This window comes from Aspergillus homomorphus (genome assembly GCF_003184865.1).
Source record: "Aspergillus homomorphus CBS 101889 unplaced genomic scaffold BO97scaffold_20, whole genome shotgun sequence".
NCBI classification, from domain to species: Eukaryota; Fungi; Ascomycota; class Eurotiomycetes; order Eurotiales; family Aspergillaceae; genus Aspergillus; species Aspergillus homomorphus.
Genome location: NW_020291906.1, coordinates 404146 through 427106, shown reverse-complemented (window position 1 = coordinate 427106; position 22961 = coordinate 404146). Strand labels below are relative to the sequence as shown.

The 22961-nt window shown below is 46.8% G+C and overlaps 4 protein-coding genes across 4 annotated transcripts; 3 read left to right on the top strand and 1 right to left on the bottom strand.

Moving 5' to 3' along the window:
- Nucleotides 1–4764: 4764 nt before the first annotated feature.
- On the top strand, nucleotides 4765–10711 carry BO97DRAFT_434963 (uncharacterized protein; the record flags this gene model as incomplete). Its single annotated transcript, XM_025697704.1, has 10 exons — nucleotides 4765–5752; nucleotides 5783–6100; nucleotides 6131–6220; nucleotides 6251–7528; nucleotides 7582–7779; nucleotides 7832–7883; nucleotides 7939–8285; nucleotides 8758–8903; nucleotides 8996–10018; nucleotides 10427–10711. The coding sequence occupies 10 exons, from the start codon at nucleotides 4765–4767 to the stop codon at nucleotides 10709–10711; spliced, it is 4725 nt and encodes a 1574-aa protein (XP_025551068.1).
- A 122-nt stretch (nucleotides 10712–10833) lies between these two features.
- On the bottom strand, nucleotides 10834–12126 carry BO97DRAFT_405924 (uncharacterized protein). The gene is made up of 3 exons (XM_025695306.1): nucleotides 11721–12126; nucleotides 11320–11654; nucleotides 10834–11232 (listed from the first exon to the last, which is right to left on the bottom strand). The coding sequence occupies exons 1-3, from the start codon at nucleotides 11877–11879 to the stop codon at nucleotides 11139–11141; spliced, it is 588 nt and encodes a 195-aa protein (XP_025551067.1). The 5' UTR covers nucleotides 11880–12126; the 3' UTR covers nucleotides 10834–11138.
- A 5413-nt stretch (nucleotides 12127–17539) lies between these two features.
- BO97DRAFT_369833 (exoribonuclease II) lies at nucleotides 17540–20890 on the top strand (the record flags this gene model as incomplete). The annotated part of the gene is made up of 3 exons (XM_025692749.1): nucleotides 17540–17771; nucleotides 17832–18178; nucleotides 18262–20890. Coding segments are annotated over exons 1-3 (3183 nt in total), but the record flags the coding sequence as incomplete, so codon positions are not given.
- Nucleotides 20891–21472: 582 nt separating this feature from the next.
- On the top strand, nucleotides 21473–22846 carry BO97DRAFT_316068 (glycoside hydrolase; the record flags this gene model as incomplete). Its single annotated transcript, XM_025691266.1, has 1 exon — nucleotides 21473–22846. A coding segment is annotated over one exon (1374 nt), but the record flags the coding sequence as incomplete, so codon positions are not given.
- Between the last annotated feature and the right edge of the window lie 115 nt (nucleotides 22847–22961).

Here is a 22961-nt window from a genome sequence, read left to right as displayed (position 1 = left end):
GCGGTTCATGTTGATGAGAGCATATATAGTATCTCCGGTTCAGTCGGATCGAAACTCTAAGACAGCACGATGTGTTCAGTTCGCACCATCAGGTCAGAAGAGAGCTACCAAGTTCAATCCATCAGGCTATTCCTGGGCAATGGTCCATGATCGGCTCCTCCAATCATCATGGCAAGATCAGGTGAAGACAGTAGTAGTTACCTCTTCCGTAGTCTACATAGCCCTATTCATCGGAAATTCATTCAGGATAGTAATGACAGGTGGGAACCGCTCATGATCTTTTAGACTCTTGACTGCCAAAGGTGACCGCGCCAGGCCTGCTAACCTTGGTCGACGACGACTGTACTGCGCTAGGAGTGTCTGGACACTATGAAATGTCTCGGACTACTTCTTTACTCTATTACAGACGCAATTCTCACAATGAGTTGCCCGCAATGCCAACAATGCTGTCATATGGCGTAGAAACTTAAAACAATGCGAGATACGAGATTCCACGGTGTGCGAGAAACTACTTCGAGATGGGAGGGAGATCCTCAAACAGCGCGTGTCGCCGCTTTAAAGGGAGCCAAGCAGGTTGCGGCCAATTCACCGCTGATTTGCAGCCCCATTCCTTCGGACCACCGGGGTTCGCAAACGCTTTAACAGAGCCCATCGTCAAGACATGTAGGGTGAAGTTGAGACAACAGTCCAAGTCTAAGAGAAAGCCGCTCTCCCCGGTACGGAAAGACCCGACGTTTGCCAATCCATTAGCTGAGCTTGGGCAATAGGGGGCGAAGAGAGAGGTTGAAGGGAGAAGAGCCCTGAGAAACAGTGCAGCTGCCTAGGCGCAAAAGAAGCGGATGTCAACCCAGTTATCTCTCTATCGTGGCCTCAAAAGGCGGCCCTGTTCTCCCCTCTGCACACTGAGGGAAAGCTTAGCATTAAATCGTCGTCGGGCAGCGTCGCACTCGTGCTGGACCGGACATTATGTCCTACATTCTTTCAATTGGCAGGCTATGTTTGTTCTTTGTTCCGAAGCCCAGTCTCCGTACACAACAAAAAGATCGATATTCCAGCCCCGATGAGGCAGCTATTTGGCATGGAATCCAAGACCGGAGACTGTGGGGACACATGTCCCATCGCTGGTAAGGATTTTTCTCTTCCATACTCGGCGAAAAACAATGAAACTCTTCTGTAGCTTGGTTAAAATTTGAAGTTTTACTGGTACAGTACATGGGGATGGTGTGGTCAAGATATAGCTGCGATGAAATCGACCAGCAGCAGTAATGTAAAACCGTGTTCTACCAACCCGACAGGGAATGCTAATACTTGTTGCCCGCTGAACGTGGGGCAGAGATAGCTTGCCCTAAGGGTTCTTGTCACATCCCAGACATAAGACATACTGGAACACACCGGATAGAAACGAGAAAGGCCAAAATGCGAGTTCTTAGCCCCTAGTCTACTGCGCTGACATGAGAGACATGGACCGCCGGCGTGGGTGAAAGAGGAAAGCCGGCATGCAACCTTCCTTTCTTGGCCCAGGCAAGTAACCGACTGTCATTCTCATTTCCCTTCAAATGTACGAGCTTCTAGAAGCTTGTTACCCGGCAAGATACCTACCGTACCTCCCTTTTTCGGAGCTCTGGGATAAGGGCATGTCCCACGGCTGGACTTTGTTTGACGGAGCTGGAGTTCCATGGTATGGCATGATGCGAACTTGTGAAGAGCCAGGATGGTTCGTTGTCAACCGTTGTCAACTGCGGCCCGAACAATCCAGGGACTCATCATAAAAGGGGAAATTGCACTCAAATCTACAGCTACCAAGGCCCATGGTATCGTGCAGCACTCACTGCCTGCCTTGACTGACCTGAACGGAAGGCCGGGTATATTACGATACGTGCCGATAAGGTGCACCTAGACTAGAGAATTAAACACAGGACTGGGGGCATTTTCGTGCAAGGTTACATTCCAGAGGATACCCGAACATGAGTCTGTCTTGAGAGAACGAATGTTCAGGCTTTAATGTCGATGTACTGTGCGGTACCATGTATAAGATGTTTCAAGTATAGGTAGCTGCTGCGATGAGTCTGCGACGGGCTTATCATCACTCTGTCCCAGTATCGAACTCGGTCTCACGGGTCGATCGCCCAGCAACTGCAGCCATCACTCGCGGTGATCTGCCGAGCAAACGCGGGAATTGATTGACAGCAAACAAGATCATCCAAGGGACCCTCGATGATGGTCTCGTGCCGTTGCGCCAATTTTATGGGAAATTGGCAACTCGGATGGCTCGGTCCACCAGGCAACAACCGGGAGAATTCAAGAGGATTGACACTAGTATGGGTATTTGATTTGATATATTTGTTATACTAGATTGTTGTCGACTGGTATGGCGTGCACAGGTAGGTACCTTCAGAGCCCAACAATGAATGAAGTTGTTGTTCAGGTCTCTGTCGATCGCCATGACTCGCGAGCTCCCTAGTCAATACCAGACTATTCTGGCTGATTGGCATAACACTCAATTGAAGAGACTGGCGCGGTAAGGGGAACTAAGCCAGGTTGGTATCTATTGATGGCTGCGATGGGATATATGGAGGAATTAACAGCATAACTATCAGCGTCGCCCCTCGCAGTGGCAGCCAGGCATTCCCATGGGAAATCCCCATGGCGGGTGTGCCACTTCAAGTTCGCTGTGCAAGGTTTCGATGGGGGCTCGTCGGCGCCCCACCGAGAAGACTAACTTCGGATAGGCAAAGGAGCGGTTTCAAGATTTCAGGCTGGGATCAGCCAACGGAATGCACTTGGGGTGGGGAGGGGCAGCAACTGGGGGGGCAACGCGGGCTTTTTCCCCCCCATTCATTGGCCTTCAGCCTCTTAAATCGGTTCCTCTGATAACAGGGGGGCTGTCAATGCTGATTCGGTTTGATTCAACCCCGTCTCACCCCAAGTCCACGTCAGTTTCAACCTGCGGCGACGAGTACTTAACTGTACTCCCGAAATAAGTGGATAAGGTCAATTAGTGATCCTGCCATCCGTGGCATACGTGTACAGAGAGAGTGTCGTGGTCGCGGTCATCGTCATCGTCGTCGTGTCGCTTTCGATGAATTGCAGTTTCGATGGTGGTATCGATTTGGGGATGATGGTCTCCGGTAGTTGTCGTGCCAGAATTGTCGGACCCAAGGGGCCCCGTTCCAAAGGATTGGCAATTGATGCACCTGTAAGCTTAGATTGGGGCCGATAGCAGAAGCAGCAAACCCTCCATACCGGGATTATTACCGATGCATAACAGAATGATGTTACTATTGGTCCTGCATTGATTAATATGGGCCGCTGTTATGGCCGTGCTGGTTATCACCACGTGATTGACATGTTTATGGCTCGGAAAATGGGGGAGGAGGAAGTTGATGAGGAGGACTGGGGGCGCAGTGGTGGCTTAGGTACAGTAACTAACCACTAAGTAATGTAGTAGATAGACTAGGTTCATAACTTCATACAATCATGATCATTATCATGGTTAATAATAGTATGGGTGGATCAGCGGTTGGTGAGACATCGGGCAGATTGTTCATGCGGATGGATGAATATTGACTCGAAGGGCAGTTAGCTGGATGGATGGATGGATGGATAGATGGATGAACAAGTAAGTCTGCAGACGTTTAGTGTAGCAGAGAATCCGCGGTGACCCTTGTTGTCTTTATTATGGTTGAGGAGAATTGCAAGTGCCAGTCAACTCCATAGTCAATAATTATTTGCGGAGACCGGAGAATGGCCCTTGGCCTGCCTGCCTGAGGAACTTATCCTCCCCCTCGTTCTTTTCCCCCTCCCCCCCCAAAAACCAACCCAAATCTAATCCCTCGGTCGCAAGTGAGACTTAATACCACGGGTTCAACCGTCCCATTGTTGTGCCCACATGTTCTTCTTGGAGCTTTTTATGAATTCCCTCTAATCTCTCGCTTTCTCTCTTTCCCCTTTTCCTCTTCTTGTGCGCTTTCTTTCCCTCCTCTCTTTCTCTTTCTCTTACCTCTCCTCCTCCTCCTCCTTCCTTACGTGCTCCAGGTTTACTTTCCAGAATAAGTCACAAGCAGCTGCTGGACCGGCGCTTGGCAATCTCTCCCTTTCTAGAGTTCTTATCAACTGTACAGTACAGCCGGCGCATCGAGAAACTGTAAGGCGTCTCAACCCGTCTGCACAAGTGTTGTCTGGCATTATATCTAGCCTTTTAATGTAGGTGATTGCCTTTTCCCTGTTCATTTGTTTCCTCGCTCGTTTGCGCCCCTGAGCATTGCTTGACAGCCTGCCCCTTCCCTTTGGTCCCGGTTCTGAATGGTTGTTTAATTGTTCGCCTTGGTAGATCGCTTGTCCGCGACTCCACATCGGTCAACTAAGGCAATCGCGCCTGATTCCCATCATTTTCAGGCGACTCCTCTGGTCGCAATTCGAATCCTTGACCTTATCACTGGTTGACTTCAATTCTCCACTGCATCTTTGGAGTTTCGTCCAACTGCGCATAACAAACAACAACTCGGTGAAACCAACATCTCGAGTGTGCCCTCTCCAAGTCACTGGTGCACCATCTGATCCGATAAACATTCGCACCGGCTACCTTACGATTGCCTTCAAAACTCTTGTTACAGGCCCCCTTGTCGATCCCCCCATCTACACTCTCAAACCAGCGCACGAGCACTTGTAGAGCAGGTGGAGAAACACGGATTTCGACCAACTGGCCATGCTCGATAGCAAGTTATAGCAAACCGAAGAAATATACCCACACTAAATTTGGCCAGCATGTCGACTGAGGACCCTTTCTCTTTCCTCGGCGAGGAACCGAAACAGGCACAGAGCAAGAAGCCACACTGGAGGGAGAAGCTGTTCTCCAAGGACAAAAAGGCCAAGGGAGCCACAGACCAACAAATTGAAGCCTTCTTGGGACCTACTCGCTCGAAATCTCTATCCTACGGAGCAACAGCCACCCAGCGAGAATTGCGGCCGCTTCGTCCTGACGCTGCCAGTCGGTGGCCCTCCGCGCAGGATGTGCTCAATGCTTCATCCTCGATCGCCGCCGCCCATGATGTCACTTCAATGGCGGACTTTACGAAACCACCGTTCAAAAGTCGCCCTCGCAAAGGCGCAAAGGTCAGGTTTGCCGACAGGGCGCCTGAGATCATCGGAGAAGGAGGTGACGAAGTAGAGGTCCCAACAATGGAAATCTCCCTGGATCGAAACAGAGCTCAGAGTCTGGAATCCAATGGGTCTGACAGCCATTCTGGAACGGACGGGCCCCCTCAATTGCGTCTCGATACTTCGATTGGAGCGAATGATGGGCCTACGCCTCGCGAGCGAAACCTTGAACATCCCAAGGCTCTCTCTCTAGGGACGAGACCAGAAGACTGGAAACCACTTCTTCTACAAAACGCCCAAGATGCAGATTTCCTGATGACTCTGAGTCTTGGAGAAAGAGGCTCCCGTCTGTCATTTCGCGCTTCCCCTGAGTCAAATTCCTTTGCGCAACGCGTTCGGGCAAAGATGCAAGCTGAGGAGGGCCTTGCTTTACAACATCGCCTTTCAGAACCCACGTCGCCCGGTGATGAAAACGAAGTTCAATCTCCGGCCCCAAGAATTCCAGATAGCCCTAGTTCGACCTATGAGACGCCTCCGATTTCCGAGACTGAGCCAACTGCCCCGGATAACCCATTCAAGGACACCCCAAGCCATCCCTCGGTCACTCGATCTGTGGCGTCCGAGAGGCCTATCCTTTCTCCGGTACTCTCCTCTAGTAGCAATGTGCAGACTCTTTCCTCTCCAGTCCGTCAGCCAGTTCCCAGTCTCCCTGTTCCTGAGATCACAAGCCGGTCATCCAGTAGGGACGCTCGGGATACGTCTCGGGGTCCACAGCCACCTAAGTTCACACTTAAGTCGATTGCGAATCAATTAGGCGACACTGCGTTTGCAGACCTGAAGGCGTATGTGGTGCAGTTCCGGGATCCAATCGAGATCGCTGCCGAAAGTGTCAAGCCGCTTGTTGGAACCCCGCTTTCGGAATGGATGAGGGCGGCATTGTGGTGGTTTTTGCGTGGGAAGAAGAGACTAGAAACTTATGCGCGGTCGCGTCCCTCGAGTTCTGGTGTGCGGTCGCCTCAAACGCGGCCTGCAGAGAGCGCAAAGCAGGCAATTGTCGATCTCGCCAAGGCATTGTGGATTACCGAAAACATCGTTCCACAACATGAGGAACTGGCTCGATACGGTTCAATGAGTGTTGATGCTTTGCTTGCAGTGGCAAGTACGACTGGTAACAAGGAGCTGGCCGATCTCCTGAGCCTGAGTCAAACGATTCTGAATCATTTGCGTTCACTGGCCATGTCCATCAAGAGAAACAATATCCTCATGACTCTCTCACAGGAGCGTTCGCCAAGTGACATCGATAGCACTGTCTGGGTTGAGTATCCCGCCTTTGCTCCTGATGTTGCTGCCATTCTATCCGGAACGGCGACGAAATCCTTGCTGGCCGACAAAGCCGGAAAATCTTACAGCTTTGTGCAGATGATGCCAGTGAGCGACACCAATCGTTATTTCAGCTATGGAAGCATGTTCGTCGATGTTTGTATCGCATCCAGCGATGATGACGACAAGCAACATCCTATCCCGTGCGCATTGTCTATAATCCGAGATAGAGCTGACTGGTATGTCTTTGCGGCTATAACCAGTCAGAGTGACTTGGCCAATATTATCATCCAGTCGGATAAGAAGAATGGCCCTACTTGGGAAAGTGTGAGTTGGCACGTCCGGTCACACGCCATGCGCGTCAAGCTCCCCCGGGGCTTTGAGTTACATGTCCAGTTCCAGGAGGAGGATTTCAAGAACATCTGGAACATTGTTCAATACACTTCCAAAACTGAAGCAAGTCTGAAGCCTGAAAAGAATGAGACATTGGTCTATGAGAACACTCTCAAGACCTTCCGCTACATTGACTCTGGAACTCCCAAAGCTTTCCCTCCTGAGCCTGTTGAGAAATGTCGCTTACGTTTGTTCGAGAGAACCGTGCCTTTGAACGAGGGCACAGGCCAGCGCATGCAGCACCAGGGCTTCCGGATAGCGATTCTCACCAGTCCCAAGGTCAAAACCCTAAGCAGCGTGCGTCACATTCTCGGAAACGGCGCTCCCTTGGTCTTCGGTCTCCTCCGTGGTGACGATGGAGCACCCGCTCTTCTGCTCAAAGTCAAGGAGGATGGTAGTACGAGGTCTATGTTGATGGCTTTTGACGAGCTCGAGGAGCGGACAATGTTGCATTCTTTGCTCTTGGGAATACTACCACAAGAGCGCGAGGCGAAATCCTCCGACATCTCCATCCGTGCCTTTACAATCGAGCAGCCGGCGGATCGAGTCACTGGTAAACCCGCCAGGGAACATATCCAATTCCCAGCCGGCACTATCTCGATCATTGACGAACAGTATACCCGACCTGATCACGGTTATGGCCCTACTGTCCTCTCGGAACATCTGCGTGCCTTCATCGCCACGGAATGGGGCTCGGTTACGGATCGTCTTAATCTCGGTATGTTGTGTGGTGCCAGCATTCGGCGTGGAATCTCAGCTGACGTACTTTAGGCCCTGGTGAGCTGCGGCTTGGCCTCGATGTCAACAATCGGACAGGGCTTAGCCTATACCGACCGGGGCAGAAAGACCTTACTGTTTCCGTCGCGGAGAACATGGTCATTCCTGAAATGCCCGATAAGCTTACAGATTCCCTGCAACAAATCATGGTGAAACCGACGATCAGACGCTTCGACTTTGCTACCGTACAGGGTATGGTCTCTTAGCTCCTGGTCGCAAGAAGACCAACTAACATCCGTTCCAGATCTTCACACATTCCAACAGGCCGTGACAGGGTTTAAGGTGCTTTTTGACAGGTAGGTCTCCTGGATTCCGTTCCCTGCTTCTCTCTAGATGTTGACGGATTGGCAGTGTGGCTTCGTCTTTCGCCATATCTCGACGTCGCATGGTGGTCCCCATCACCAAGAAATGGGAATCGAGCCTCGCTCGAGTTCAGGTTATCCGCCGCGACAGAGTTGTCCAGCTGGTGGCTTTTCTCAGTGGCTTTCACTATGGACGGTGTATGAACTTCATACTCAAGGGCACAGACACCCTCGAGTCATTCGGCAAAACCGGCAAGTTTGGCGTCCGCATTGTCGATGCTAAATTCGCGTTGCCGAAATCCGACGATGATCCTGCCTCCAACTTTGTCTCGTTGGACACACCAGACTATCCCATGGAACATGATGATATCTCAATTGCATTCGACTCTGAAGCAGGTATGTTCTCTGGTTTTCTCCTGCGTGAATCGGTGTCTAATGCGCTACTTCTAGACCGGACGAATTTCCAATCCGCCGTGCCAGGATCCGTCCGCGAACCATCCCGGATGGGCTCCCTTCGCCGATAAATCATGGACCTGACATGCCCCTTCCAAACTTGAGACATTGATCTCTTATATTCCAACCTCTCCTGACCTCGCCTCACATTGTTTTCAAACCGCACGATGTCACGCCATTTCCACCCCGCCTGGATCACGTGATGACTCACCGCCATGGAGAGCTCTTTCCCCACTTTTTCATGTCACCGGAGGGCGTGACGCAGGTCCCCCGGCTTTGACTCACCTTCAGGCGCTCGATCCATTCCTGTCTTCTCTCTTTATTGAGTACAGTGTGACATAGTACATAATCTTTGCTTGGGCCATTTGCTATACCTGATTTAGGGAGAGGTACAAAATGGCTCCTCCGAATCGAGAAATGGGAACCTCCACGCGTTCACTCCATGCGGACGATGCGCTGAATGTGGTCTCAGATGTTGCTCCTCCAATCCATGTCGCCACTACATTCCGGTATTCTGATAACCCTGACGATCTTGTGCCATGCGCAGACCTCACAGGCGACGTATGTTCCAAACAACAATTATTTTATTAATTCTATGAGTACCCATGAGTTCGTTTCTCTTGGCCGCTCCTAACAATCATGTCGCAACCTAGAAAGAGCAGGACAAGACAGCACACATCTACTCCAGACTTTCGACGCCTGGCTCCACCCGTTTTGAAGCCATTCTCTCGTCCCTTCTCAATGGCGAAGCTATCAGCTATTCTTCGGGCCTGTCGGCCCTGCATGCAGCCCTGACGCTGCTCAATCCTCGCCGTATCGCGATCGGAAATGGCTACCATGGGTGTCATGGTGTGATCGCACTTTTCAGCCGCGTGACGGGGCTTCAGAAGCTGGACCTTGACTGCCCCGCGGAGCAATTGGAAGCGGGCGACGTGATTCATTTAGAGACGCCAGTAAATCCGGAGGGAACAGCATTTAACATCGAAGCCTACGCGAAGAAGGCGCACTCCCGAGGGGCGTACCTTATCGTTGACGGTACATTTGCACCTCCATTTCTACAGGATCCATTCAAGTGGGGCGCTGATCTGGTTCTGCACTCGGGGTCCAAATACTTTGGGGGCCACAGCGATGTTCTTTGCGGCGTGCTTGCCACCCAGCGCAAGGATTGGGCCCAACAGCTGTTCCAGGACAGGATTTTTCTGGGGAGTGTCATGGGAAACATGGAGAGCTGGTTGGGTGTGAGGAGTCTTCGCACTCTCGAAGTTCGAGTCCAGCGCCAGAGTGAGAACGCAACAAAGCTTGTTTCATGGCTCCACGATGCTCTTTCTGCGCAGAATCCTGCTTCCGGCAGTGATGACTCATTTACTCAGGCAGCTCTTCAGAGTGTTCTCCACGCGAGTCTACAGAAGGAGGACGAGTCGTGGTTGTTGAAGCAGATGCCTAATGGGTTTGGACCGGTCTTTTCGATCATCATGAAGACGGAAGATTTTGCTCGCAAGCTCCCTAGCAAGCTCGCATTCTTCCAACATGCCACTAGTCTGGGAGGGGTAGAAACACTGATTGAATGGCGAACTATGTCGGACACAACGGTTGATCGCCGGTTGCTGCGGATCAGCGTTGGGCTGGAGAATTGGGAGGATCTTCGGCAGGATTTGGTGACCGCATTTAAGGCTCTAGTAGAGGGTAACTAGACTCTGTGGTAAGAAGGAGGAGAATCCACTTGTGAAATATTTTGTGTCTGTTAGGTACTAGGCAGAGTGTATGTCCTACGTAAAGGGGAAGGCGGCGCCAAGTAGATCGGTGCGGAGATTGCCTTATCGCAAGTTCCGCCCCTCCTTGTTATTCCACGGCTTATCTTTCTACTCCAACTTCCATACATTTAGCAAGTCAACCATCGGAACGGGACAGTCTCACTTCAGTTTGTCCCACCTCAAAATCCTTATTGACTCCAGACCCTCTTCAAACTATTATCCTCCAAGAACAACCTCTCTCTCCCCAAGCGAAGAAAGAAAAAAGAAGCACGAACTCCACACGCCCCCTAAGAACCTCATCGACAGAAAGACAGAAAGAAAGACACCAAGAAGATGTCATCATCCCAACCACCACCACCAACCTTCCAAATCCACTACTTCTCCACCGCAACCAGCTACACAGGCAAATCCACCGAGCGTCTACCCGCCCCGCTGGCTCTGCGCGAACTCTTTCCGCTCCTCGAGTCCCGGTACCCGGGCATCACGGCCGCTGTGTTACGCACTTGCGGCGTTAGCGTCCGCGAGGAGTATGTGGATGTTGAGGGGGAGGATGGCGGCACTGTTGTTATTGGGGCTGGGGATGAGGTTGCGGTTATTCCGCCTGTTAGTTCGGGGTGAATCTCTCTTTATCTGGGTGGTGTTGGGGGGTTAGGTATGTCTTTTTGTTTATTCTCTCTATTAGGGGCTGGGCTGGGTTGAGTTCGGTTGGGACTATCCTGGCTGATTATTTGTTTGCTGTAACTAATTATTGGTACTATGGGAAGTAGGGGGGATTAGGGGCTTTGCTGATAGATACATTTTGGATGGATGGACGGACAGATGGACATAGGAGAATGAATTGAAGGGGTGCTTGAGAGGGAACAGCAACATCAAATGAAATGGAGTCAGATAAAGCGTGGGAGAGGCAGAACGCGATTCGACAATCCATAAAAGAGGTGGCAGCAGCAGCAGCAGCAGCAGCATTACCTATCGTCATTATCTTTTCCAGCTGCAACAACAGCAGCAACATTACCAATCATTGAGTATCATCCTCCAGGGACAATCATTACCCCTCCAATTTCTCCACCCCAGCCGCCGCCGCCTTCTTCTTCTGGCGCCAGAGAACGAGTCCACAGATCGCGGAGATGAAGAATATGATACTATCATCATCGCCATCGTCATGGTTAGCCCACCAACCAACCCTTCCTTCACCATCAACAGGTTTCAAAGTATGGGGGGGTGCTCACCACAAAGCAATACTCAGCCCCCAAATCGACTTAGCCTCCAAACACACCGCCCTGGTCGCCCCGATCCAGTTTGTGTAGTCGACCTTCCCGTTCAAATGGTCGAGATAGCTGCTCAGGTGCGTGGCGAACGTGTAGGCCGAGGACGAGTCGTTCCAGGCTCCATTACTTCCGATCTTGCTGCATTGCAGGTACGACAGCGGCTTTCCTAGGATCACGGCCACCACGATCACGGCGATTAGGATTAGTGTGTCGAGGATGGCGGCCGCCAGGAACGGGAGGATGTTGTCGTGGTAGAGGATTGTCGTTATTAGGGCGTAGATTACTGCTATACTTGTCTTTTTTTAGGGGTATTGAGGTTAGTTTAGTTTAGGGGAAGGAGGCGGGGAGAGGGGTAAACGTACAACTGTGATCGTGCCGATGAAGATGGCGGGTGGTGTGGCGTTGTTGGACACGATCTCTGAAATGAAGTTCGCTGTCAGGCCGATGATCGTGATCAGGCTGCACATCTGGATTATGCGCGCGATGAGGAAGGTTGCGCCGAGGAGGCCGTAGGGGGGCATTTTGTCGGTCTTGAGGGGTTTAAAATGTGAATTGTATGGGCGAATGTATGTGCTCGAGGTTGCGAGGACAAGTTGGGTGTATAATATGTGTATATCGCCGATGAAGGAGGGAGGGGTGGTGGTGGTGATTATTATAAGATGGATGCAAGTAAAGGAGTGTATATGTGTAAACACAATCCGATAGAGGAAACAGAATTAGATAAAGGAGGCCTGGAGACAATATGAAAGTAACTTGTTTGACTCAAGTTGAAGCATTGTCGAGACAATGAGGCCTTAAATAATCCCGTACTGTCTCATCCTCAACTCAGCTCAACAATCAACAAAGAAGAGCTCAGGGTCTAGACCTGCTATACAGAATTAGTATATTGGGGCCTCCAATCAGCCATACAACCTCTAAACCTCCATTGCCTCACTGCAGCGCTAATTCTTCACTGCACGGTACGATCATTTCCTTGCGCGCTGGCTTGTGGATGCTGAGCCGGGAAGCGAGCGCTTACAGTCTGCCCGCAATCTCGATCGCCCGGCGTAGGGACTTAGAGCTTACCCACCCCGGCGCTTAACGATTCTCACCCCCGGGTCTGGCAGCCACTCCTAGCCAACAGCCACCCGAGCTTATTCGGACCTGAGACAGCCGTCTGTCAAGGACTGGCGCTGGGAGGTAGCTTGGTCGAAGACTTGCCTTGGTGAAGCGGCCCGGCCTGCTTGCACGCATAGACCTCTGAATCATACTGGATCAGGCTCTTTGCCAGATCTTATTATAGATGCAGACGTTTCCGTCTGCATGCAGATCTGCGTCGCCAGATTCCTGGGTTCGAGCCGCTTTTTACATCTATATTAAGTCTAGCGATCAGACCCTGTCCTGAGTCAATGAGACGATGAGGCTCGGGTGGTTGTCACCGATGGAAGCGTGCTGGTGGTGCGATGCTAGTAAAGTACTTTATCCCGCATCTGAATGGGTCTATTTGCATGATGCGAGGTTCTCTTTCACTGTCTCGCTACACTTGCTCCGTGTACACGCGCTGGGCTTGTTATGCAGTTAGGGCTGCGACCCTTCGTTGTAGCCGGTTTTTGGAAACAGCCCAGCTCTGCGCTGTGGCTATGCCAGCTTATTTGGGGGCGAGAAGTGCTTCTGATCCTGATTTAAGCACTGGACCTTGTTGCTCACAGCCACTATTCAGATGCAGCATCATAGCGCAGGTAGGAGCCATCAGCCATCTCGGTAGCGGCTGGCCACTCATTCTTCGCAGTATTTTTTGAGTGAGCCTCTCGAAAGCAATCTCGCTTGAATCTTTTCCAGTATAGCTCCATGCAAGAGTGCCATTTGTCGTGCTGGCCTCACATGGGTTATGACCTCGTTGCATCACTCGTGTAAGACCGCCTCGTTTGAGATCCTATTTTGAGGACAAGGGCCGGTTCTTGTCTGTCCAATAGCTTCCCGAATAGTCAAGCCCTTGAGAAGAGAGGTCATTCAGTGTTATGGTGCATTCACGTCCACGAAGTCACTTCACTGTAAGAGATGATCCAGGCATTCGATCAGATAGCATGAAAGATGACTTGGCTTGGTGCTCAACCAACCCCTGAAGGCACTTGAGTATTCCAATCTTTAGTGAATAGCGTGTCGAGGCAAGATACACCAGTATGTCTCTGACAGCATGTTCTCTATCGAAAGAGCTTTGTCACCAGAAAGTAGAACTTTTGTCCTATACACTAATTCACCTGGAGGATTTATGAAATGCATCTAACTAACGTAATCAGTAAGCGAACCGGCCACATAAGCGAGCCGGCCACCCCAACATGAATCGCCCACCCTTTGAATATGAGGCTATTCAAACATTAATATCTCTACAAAAAATGTCTAAATTGTTAAAAAACTTGGTAGAATAAGAAGGCAGGCTCTGCTTAGCAGTTAAAGTTATTTAGAAATATCAAATTTTATTAATCTATAAAATTACGCGTATTTTTTAAGTTCCTTGGTTAATACTGTAAGAATATCTTAAAAAAATTATATTTTATAAAAAAATATATACTAATTTCTATAAATTAACTCCTTTAAAAGAGGACTTACTTATTAAATAAATTTATTTACTTAATAAATATAACATAGTATTAAGATACTTTTAAATCTATTATATAACTATAATCTTATTATAGAAATATAGCTAAGATAAAATTTACTTTATAAATAAAAAATAGATATATAACTTTATTTCTTAATATAAGTTCTTAAAAAATCAGTTTATTTATTAAATTAATTATAAATAAGTAAAGTATAAGGATTCTAAGATTATATAAACCTAGTTTTAATATATTTAAGTTACTATTATTATATATAGAATTATAGATAAAGATATCTATAACTTTAATAAAACCAGCTTTACTATAGATTTAATAATTATAACTAAAGTTATTATATATTTTTTTTATAAAAAAAGATTATTCTTTATATAACTAGGTAATTATAAATAAATAATTTTAATTAAATATATTAATACTACTAGCTGGGTATTATCTGTATATTTAATTTTAAAGATAAAAATATATATTTAAGTATAATATAAAAATAGTTTATTTTCTTTATAATATATTATAATATTACTAAATAGCTAAATTAATTAAGAAATTAAAAAATATTAGCTTAAAAAATATTTTATTTTTTATATTAAAAATTAAAAAATTAATTAATATAGTCTTTTAATTTTTAATAGGTATAACTCCTATTTAATACTTTAATTTAATAATATATATTAAGAAAATAATATTATTCTAGTATATATATCTATTAACTTTTTTTATTTCTACTAATTATTAAATATAATCTACTTTTTATTATTAAAGTAGGTATATAATAATCTTCTTAAATATCTTATATAAATTAGATATTATTATATTAAGAAGATTAACTTTCTTAATCTCTATCTGAAAGCCTATATTTAAGCTTTTAAAAAAAAGAATATTTAAAATATTTTTAAAGCTGCCGGAATTATTCCTTTTAATTTAAATAAGATTCTAAATAATCTTATTTTTTATAGAAAGAAAAGCTGGCTAAATAATTAAAAAATAATTTTAACTGTTACTAAAATACTTAAGAATTTAAAATAATTTAAAAAGTATAAGTTAAAGATCTTTAAATTATTTTAAGAAATAGATTCTCCGGCTTTATCTATATAAACTACTTTATTATATATCTTTAAAGGTACTAAAATAGTCTTAAACCAAGTTATTCTTTTAGAATAAAAGAACTTTTAATTTTATAAGACTGTTAAGAAAAAGAACTTAAAATAAAAATATAATTAATATTAAATAAATAGCTTAAATAGCTTTACAGTTAGGAAGTATATAAAGCTTTTAAAAATATCTAGATCTTAGAGAAAACAGCTGGTGATATAAAACCTGGAGATAATTAACTATATTATTAAATATTATTTTGCTGCAGTATATGCAGAGTTCTTGAATATATATATATAAGATACCTAACTAGAGAGGCTTAATTTCAGGTATTTTAACAGTTATATAAATATTTAAATTACTATATATTTTGTATGTAAATCAGAATTCTGATATATGCAGCATACAGGACTGCTTGCCAAGCCGGCCGGTGGCCAGCTCGCTTACATGGCCGGCTCGCTTACTAAATATGTTAACGTAATCAGTAAGCCACCCGCCATGGTAAGCCACCCGCCACCCGCGCGTGTTAGTCTTATGTTCTTTAATATAAAGTAATTCAACTACTAATAACTCTATTAAAAATGCCTTAATTATTAAAATCTTTAATAAATTAAGAGGGCCGAATCTGCCTTATAATTAAGGCTATTTAAAAGAGTAAAATTCTTCTTATAGCAGAAGTAGTATATATATTTAAGATTCTGTATTTAACCCTATAAGAATATCTATAAAGAGTTAAAATAAAGTTAAATAAATATATTAACTCTATAAAATTAACTTATCTTAAAGAAGAGGCTTTAAAGAATTAGATTCTTTTACTTATAAAGTAAAAGCTTTATTCTTAACTGTTATATATATAAAATATAATAATAATTTTCTTTTAAAAATATAACTTAAATTCTACTATCTCTGTAAGTAAAAAATAGATATATAATTTTATTAAATATATTCTAATTTTAAAAAATTAATTTTCTCAGAGATATTATATCTAATATATAAAATATAAAGATTTAAAGTTTTTAACTGAGTAGTTTAACTATATTAAAACTATAAAGAAAAAATATAATATTCTTAATTAAGATATATAGAACTTTAATAAAATTAGCTTTATTATAGAAATAGTAGTTATAGCCTGTATAGTTATATAATTTAATTATATAAATAAACTATTTCTTATATAACCAGAAAATTAAGAATAAATAACTTTAATTAAGTATATTAATATAGCCGGTATAGTATTACTACTATACTTAATTTTTAAAAGTAAAATTTATATAAAAATATAATATTAAGGTTTTTTTTTCTCTGACTAGTATATTAATTTATTATTAAATAATTAGATTTCTAATAATATTAGTTTATATTAGTTTTATAAATACTTTATTTCTTTTATTAAAAACTAGTAGATTAGGTAATATAGTCTCTTAATTTTTAATAAATATAATTCTTATTTAACTCTAGAATTTGATAATATATATAGTTAAAATAGTATTATTTCTATTTATATATCTTTATATTCTTTATATTTTTATTAACTGCTTGATATTATTTACTTTATACTATTAAAATAAGTATATAGAAGTTTAATAAAATAGTTAATCTGCTAAGATATCTACTATATTAATAAAATTAATTTTTTAGATATATATCTAAAAGTATATTTTTTTATTTTTAAAAAATTAATTATATATAATATCTTTAAAGTTTTAGAATTAGTTCTATTCCAGTTAAAGAAAATTTTTAGTAAACTAGTTATATAATTCTATAAATCTATTTTAACTAGTAGTATTACTACTATATTAATAGTATTAAAAATATCTAAAAATATAAAGTAATTACAGAGATATAAAACTATAATTAAAAAGCTTTTTTATAAATATATAATTAATCTATTTTTATAAATAAAAGCAGTATTATTCTATATTATAAAAAAATATAAAATTATCTTTAACCGGATTACTTTGCTTAAGCAGAAAGTTAATAAATTATAAACTAGATTAGAGAAGTAAAATACTAAGAATAAAAGATTTTATTACTAAATAACTAGTTTAAATAGCTTTACTATTAATAAAGTTAAAAATGTATTTAAAAGAATTTATAAAGTTAATTAAGTTAGTAGAAATTAGTTTAAAGAATTAGCTACTGGTGAGAAATAATCTTACTGCCAGGCACTATCTTACTACAGTAAATATAGAATAATTAAATATATAAGAACAAGATATCCTACACGTTAAAACACTAAATAAATATATTATTTTGTTGATATATAGTATATATAAGCTTTATCTTTTCATGGAAGGCTGTTTGGGTGGGCGCGGGTGGCGGGTGGCTTACCATGGCGGGTGGCTTACCGATTATGTTATACAACCTGACTAACAATGCTGCAGCAAGCTCTTACCGCCCGAGCGGTGAGTGGCAAATGCCGGCACTATCAATGGTTTTTTTGGCGTCGGGGATTTGCCGCCGTTCGCTCCTCGCCTCTTCTTGCCTCCGAGCAACAGACTTGTCTCTGAGATTGTGGGCATGTATGATGGGTGCTCCAGAATGTCCCTGCTACTCTCAAAGGCGAGAGTATCGCACAGAGTGGCTGGTGTGAATCGCTATGCCTCCAGCTTGAAGCTTGTGAGGACCTGCGGGATCGCCTCGCGCGCCTCCCCGAGCTCATGTCGCAGCAAAGCCGCCCATGAGCATTTTGTCGCTCAACGGCGGCACTTCAATGCAGGATCTAAGGTGAGTCCTGCCTGGTGATGCTTCGCTCCGCTTCGCTCGTAGCTAATTAACTTGATCTAGTATCTCGCGACCCAAGACGATGACCTACTGAAATCGAGCACTGAAGTTGAGAGACTTCGATTGCGGCTGGAGCTTGAGCAACAAGGGAATATTCGGGATTACCTGAAGAAATGGCAAGAGGGCCACGATAATTCAGCGGACCCTGTCCGAGGGCCCGGAACCTCGAACGCCTTGAAGCCATCAGATCTTTGGGTGGGAAACATGCTGAACGACAACCGGGAAACCCAAGATGCGGGATCTGATGCATTACGGGCATCAGACGAGTCTGCGGAGTTTCTTAATACGGCCGATGAAGGCGAAGGCCTGAATCAGTACCTGGAACCAGGTGACCTGGTGGCCCTGTCAGCGTAAGTGATCGTTCAAATGCTTCAATCTTTTAAACCAACAGCCCAGGAAAGAACCTCACTGACCGCTTCGTCTGTGATTCCAGGAACGATGGGCTTCTAACATACGCAATCTACGTTCGCTCCGTCGCCAAGCAACGGCAGTTCTACACGGATAAAGGCAAATGGCGCATCGCTTACCCAAAGGACCTCGAATACATCGTGAAGGGATTCGTGCCTCCAGAAAAGGTGGAGCCCCTATTACCTTACTTTCCGGATGGCCTTGCTCAGATGAGTCTCGAATTTCAATCTGCGATCGAAGGCGGCGTCCCGAGACATGTCGGGGCTGATCTGCTCCGGGAAGTAACCGAGTTCGACGCGAGAGTCGAGGAACTCTACCGCTTGAATGCGCTACGACTGGACAACATTCACGACATAGTGGCAGATGATGAACTGAATCTGGAATTTACTCTGGAGGAGCTGGCTTGCAAGGCACTGGGGATCGAGGAGGACCAGTTGGATGAAGCGATTCTCTTCCTTATCCATCGGATCGCCCACGAGAATTCTTTCCTCATTGACTACGATCGGAGCTCTTTATTCGCCAACCACTACCTAGTCAGATCCCGCCATATCGCAGGGGTGATTGAGACCGTGGCGAATTGGGTGCACGAACATCAAGAATTTATTCTCAGTTCAGTCCGTGGCAAGGAGCCTGTTTCTTTCCGGTATCATCCATTACAGCAGTTCATCGCAAAAGCCCAGCGCCTTATAAAGCAGAGCCGAACTGTACGATCACCAACAACCAAGGCATCCGTCGGCCCAAGCGCTCAACGGAACGACGACAAGAAAAAGACTGGTCGTGCGGTCTACCGTGAGATACTCACCGAGGAATTCACTGATACGGATCGTATCATCATAGAGTACTTGCAGCAATGGTGTATACCTCCCCGACGGATGACGAGGGGCCACATGCGGTCTGCAGGTTCGCACATCATGCGCAGCACTGGCATGTACAGCGCCGTGGATCTGGATCCTTTGACAGCAACACTTTTCTTGCAAGAGTTAGGAATCTTTCATCCATGGGAAAACTTACGTCTTCTAGACCATCACCTTGCTCTGCCCGGACACGGAATCTCTCCCGAATCCGATGCGTTATGGGACAAAGCAGTCAAGGAAGGCAAGGAGCTCGAGGATAAGGTTAAACTCGAGGACCGCATGAAGGGCATGCGTGTTGACTGGGGAGATATGCCAGTTTACTGTGTCGACGATGTCGGTGCAAAGGAGATTGACGACGGTGTCTCACTCGAGCGCATACCAGGGTCAGACCTCTACTGGATTCACGTGCACATCGCCAATCCCACGGCATTTATTGACCGCGACACAAGCATCATGAAATGGGCGGCCTCGCGCGTCCAAACCCTCTATGTCCCAGAGCGTACCTATCCCATGCTTCCTGATTCATTGACGCAAAAACACTTCAGCTTAGGCCCACGCCGGCCCACGCTCACCTTCAGCGCGAAGATGAACCTTCAGGGTGAAGTTCTCGACATTAACGTCGCGAACGGTAAGATCCGGAACGTGATCTACATCACTCATGACCGGCTCCGCCGCATCTTCCAGCCCACCACTGGAGCCAAGGACAACACTAAGACGCTCACCGTAGGAGCGTTTCCCCAGCCACCTCCTACTCGCGAGGGCCTTCAGGAGACGCTTACTTCCGAAGACGAGGAAACCTTCCACACACTCCGCCGACTGATGCTCGCTTTCCGTGAACATCGTCGCAAAAACGGAGCCATGGAATGGCCACATATGCCGGACGTCTCCGTCTCGATGTCCGTCGGTTCCGCCCCTCTACCGCCCCAAAAGCTTGAGGTCACTGAAGGCCGATACGTTATGGGTGATCCCATGATTCGACTCCGCCAACACGACAACAACCCGCACGAGGTTCCCGACCTGACCAAAGAGAACCTTATCTCCTTCCTCATGAACCTGGGCTGCTGGGTTTCCGCCTCATGGCTCTCCTCACGCAACATCCCTGCCATCTATGACGGCACGCAATATCACCCCGAATACAGCAAGGTCACGAGCGAGAATATGTCCCAGTATGCCGGTCAACAATGGCTTAACATGGCGCCGCCTACTGGCGTTTCAGCCTCCCACCCCCTTCACCACACCCCGCTCGGCCTCGACGTCTACACCAAATCCACCAGTCCTCTCCGGCGATACAACGATGTTCTGGCACATTACCAGATTGAGGCTGCGCTCCAGTTCGAGAAAGAACACAACCGTCGTCTCGACGCGTCCTTGGAGCTCGACGCGGCCTCTCTCCCATTCTCGCGGGAAGACGTCGATCGCTACCTTTCACAGTCCCGCTGGAAGCGTTACCAGCTGCGCGAGTGTGAGCGCTCCTCCAAGCAGTTCTGGGCGTGCATGCTGCTGTTCCGCGCGTTCTACTTCTCGGAGTGCAAACTGCCGGCAACTTTCGAGTGCATGCTTCAGAAGCTTTACAACAACACGAGTATGGCGGGCACGATGTACGGAAAGGGCTGGGCCGCGGTGATCCCGTCGTTGGGCGTGCGTTGTCAGGTTCTTGTGCCCCCGGAGATGAAGGATGCGGATAAGCTGGACATTCTGAGTCTGGTGAATGCCAAGATCACGGCAGTTGATATGGGGCGACAGATGGTCGTGATGGAGGCGACGAGGTTCGTGAGGCCGTTTGAGCGGGTGGGCGAGTGGAGCTAGACTGTTGTATAGTTTGGCTAGACCTGCCTGCTTTGGATCATGTATGTAATGTATGATGGCATGCCAATGTATTATATCTCCTCTTGTTTTGGGCTTGTTCAGGTGTCCACCTCAGAGTGGGCGGCTAAATCATAGATGCTTTAGGGCTTTTCGCTTCACGCTATATCAAGACAACGGATCTAGTTGGTGGAATAATAGAGATTGCAGGCAACGTGCAGTCAGTCTGCCAATATGATGAGACAGGATGCTGCAGGTTTCTATCTTTTCTCGGTGTTGACTGTCCTGACCCCGCTCAACCTAGACAGACCTGCTGATCCTGTTTCGCATATAGTAGTGCAACGGCGGCGCTCAAGGACAGGAATGAGCTCTTTTACCCAGACTTTACCCAGCAAACCAACAAAAGCAGCATGTAGATAGTCTAGATAATTAGAATAAACCATGCCACCCAGAAACAAGCTATAAGAGCCCGCCTACCCAGGTACTCTCCCTACACCCAGCACCAGCATACACCCACTGACTGACAGTATACTTACAACCAGCCCAACCAAGATGACAGCCTCAACAACCACACTCCAATTCCTCGTCCTCCTCCTCCATCTCTTCCAAATAACGCACGCCCAAACCCCAGGCCAAACACCCAACCAACACCCCCAACTAACAACACACCACTGCACCCGCAAACACGGCTGCACGCCCCTAACAACCAGCATAGTCCTCGACGCAAGCTTCCACTCCATCCACGCCCTCCACGCCCCAGACACCCCCTGCACCACCCCCTCCGGAGAACTGAACACAACCCTCTGCCCCGACGCAGCGACCTGCGCCCGCAACTGCATCATAGAAGGGATAACGAACTACACAGCGTACGGGGTCGAAGTGCAGCGCAACCACACAGCCGTGAATCTGCGACAGTATCTTCCTGCCTCCAGCACCTCAACCTCCACCTCATCCACCTCAACCACGAATGGAAACGCATCAGCACTAAAAACCACCTCCCCCCGGATCTACCTCCTGGCCCCACCCCCCAACACCAACACCCACACCAACACCAACACCACAACCACCCAACCCCAATACCAACCCCTCAACCTCCTAAACAGAGAGTTAACATTCACCGTCCAAAACGCCAACCTGCCCTGCGGGATGAACGCCGCGCTCTTCCTGTCGGAAATGCCCATCTCAGGCGGGTACAACGCGCACCTGAACCGCGCGGGCGCCGCCTACGGCACGGGCTACTGCGACGCGCAGTGCTACGTCAAGCCGTGGGTGAACGGGACAGCCAATGTTGCGGGGCTCGGGGCGTGTTGTAATGAGATGGATATCTGGGAGGCCAACGCGCGGGCGACGGCGTTTACGCCGCATTCTTGTAGTGTTTCTGGACTTTATGGGTGTGACGCCGAGGGTTCTGGGGCTGGGGAGTGCGGGGCTGGAGAGGGCGGGGTGTGTGATCACTCTGGCTGTGGGTTTAATCCCTATGCTTCGGGGAATCCGGGGTTCTATGGGCTCGGGGGCGGGTTTGTGGTTGATTCTGCGAGGGAGATTACTGTTGTTACGCAGTTTCTTACGCGGGATGGGACGGATACGGGGGACTTGGTGGAGATTCGCAGGGTTTATCTTGTTGATGGGGTTAGGGTCGGGTCTCATGGTCTGGGGGGGAATGGGACCTGGGGAGGGGGCGCCATTACGGATGCGTTCTGTCGGGCGCAGGGCGCCAGTTCGTTTGAGAGCCATGGGGGGCTTGCGGGCATGGGGAGGGCGTTGGCGCGGGGCATGGTGCTTGTGTTTAGTATCTGGAATGATGCCTCCGGGTACATGCAGTGGCTGGATGCCGGGGCCAATGGCCCGTGCAGTGCTACCGAGGGCGATCCCCGGGTTATTGAGAGGGAGGATCCGGGGACTAATGTTGTGTTTTCCAATGTCCGGTGGGGGGAGATCGGGTCGACTTTTTGAATATATTTAGTATGCTAGAGTTATATTGAGGGTGCCAGGAAGCTGAAAAGAAAGGGGGGTTCTGGGGGTTCTCCCTCGGAACGCTTATACACTTGGCCTTAGAATTGAGGTAGAC

Bases quoted from the DNA above. Each gene is read 5' to 3' on its own strand.
- BO97DRAFT_405924 (XM_025695306.1), bottom strand. From the start codon at position 11,879: ATGCCCCCCTACGGCCTCCTCGGCGCAACCTTCCTCATCGCGCGCATA. The intron at 11,655-11,720 runs GTACGTTTACCC...CCCTAAAAAAAG, and splicing joins TCATCGGCACGATCACAGTT to ACAAGTATAGCAGTAATCTA. The intron at 11,233-11,319 runs GTGAGCACCCCC...CGATGATGATAG, and splicing joins GGGCTGAGTATTGCTTTGTG to TATCATATTCTTCATCTCCG.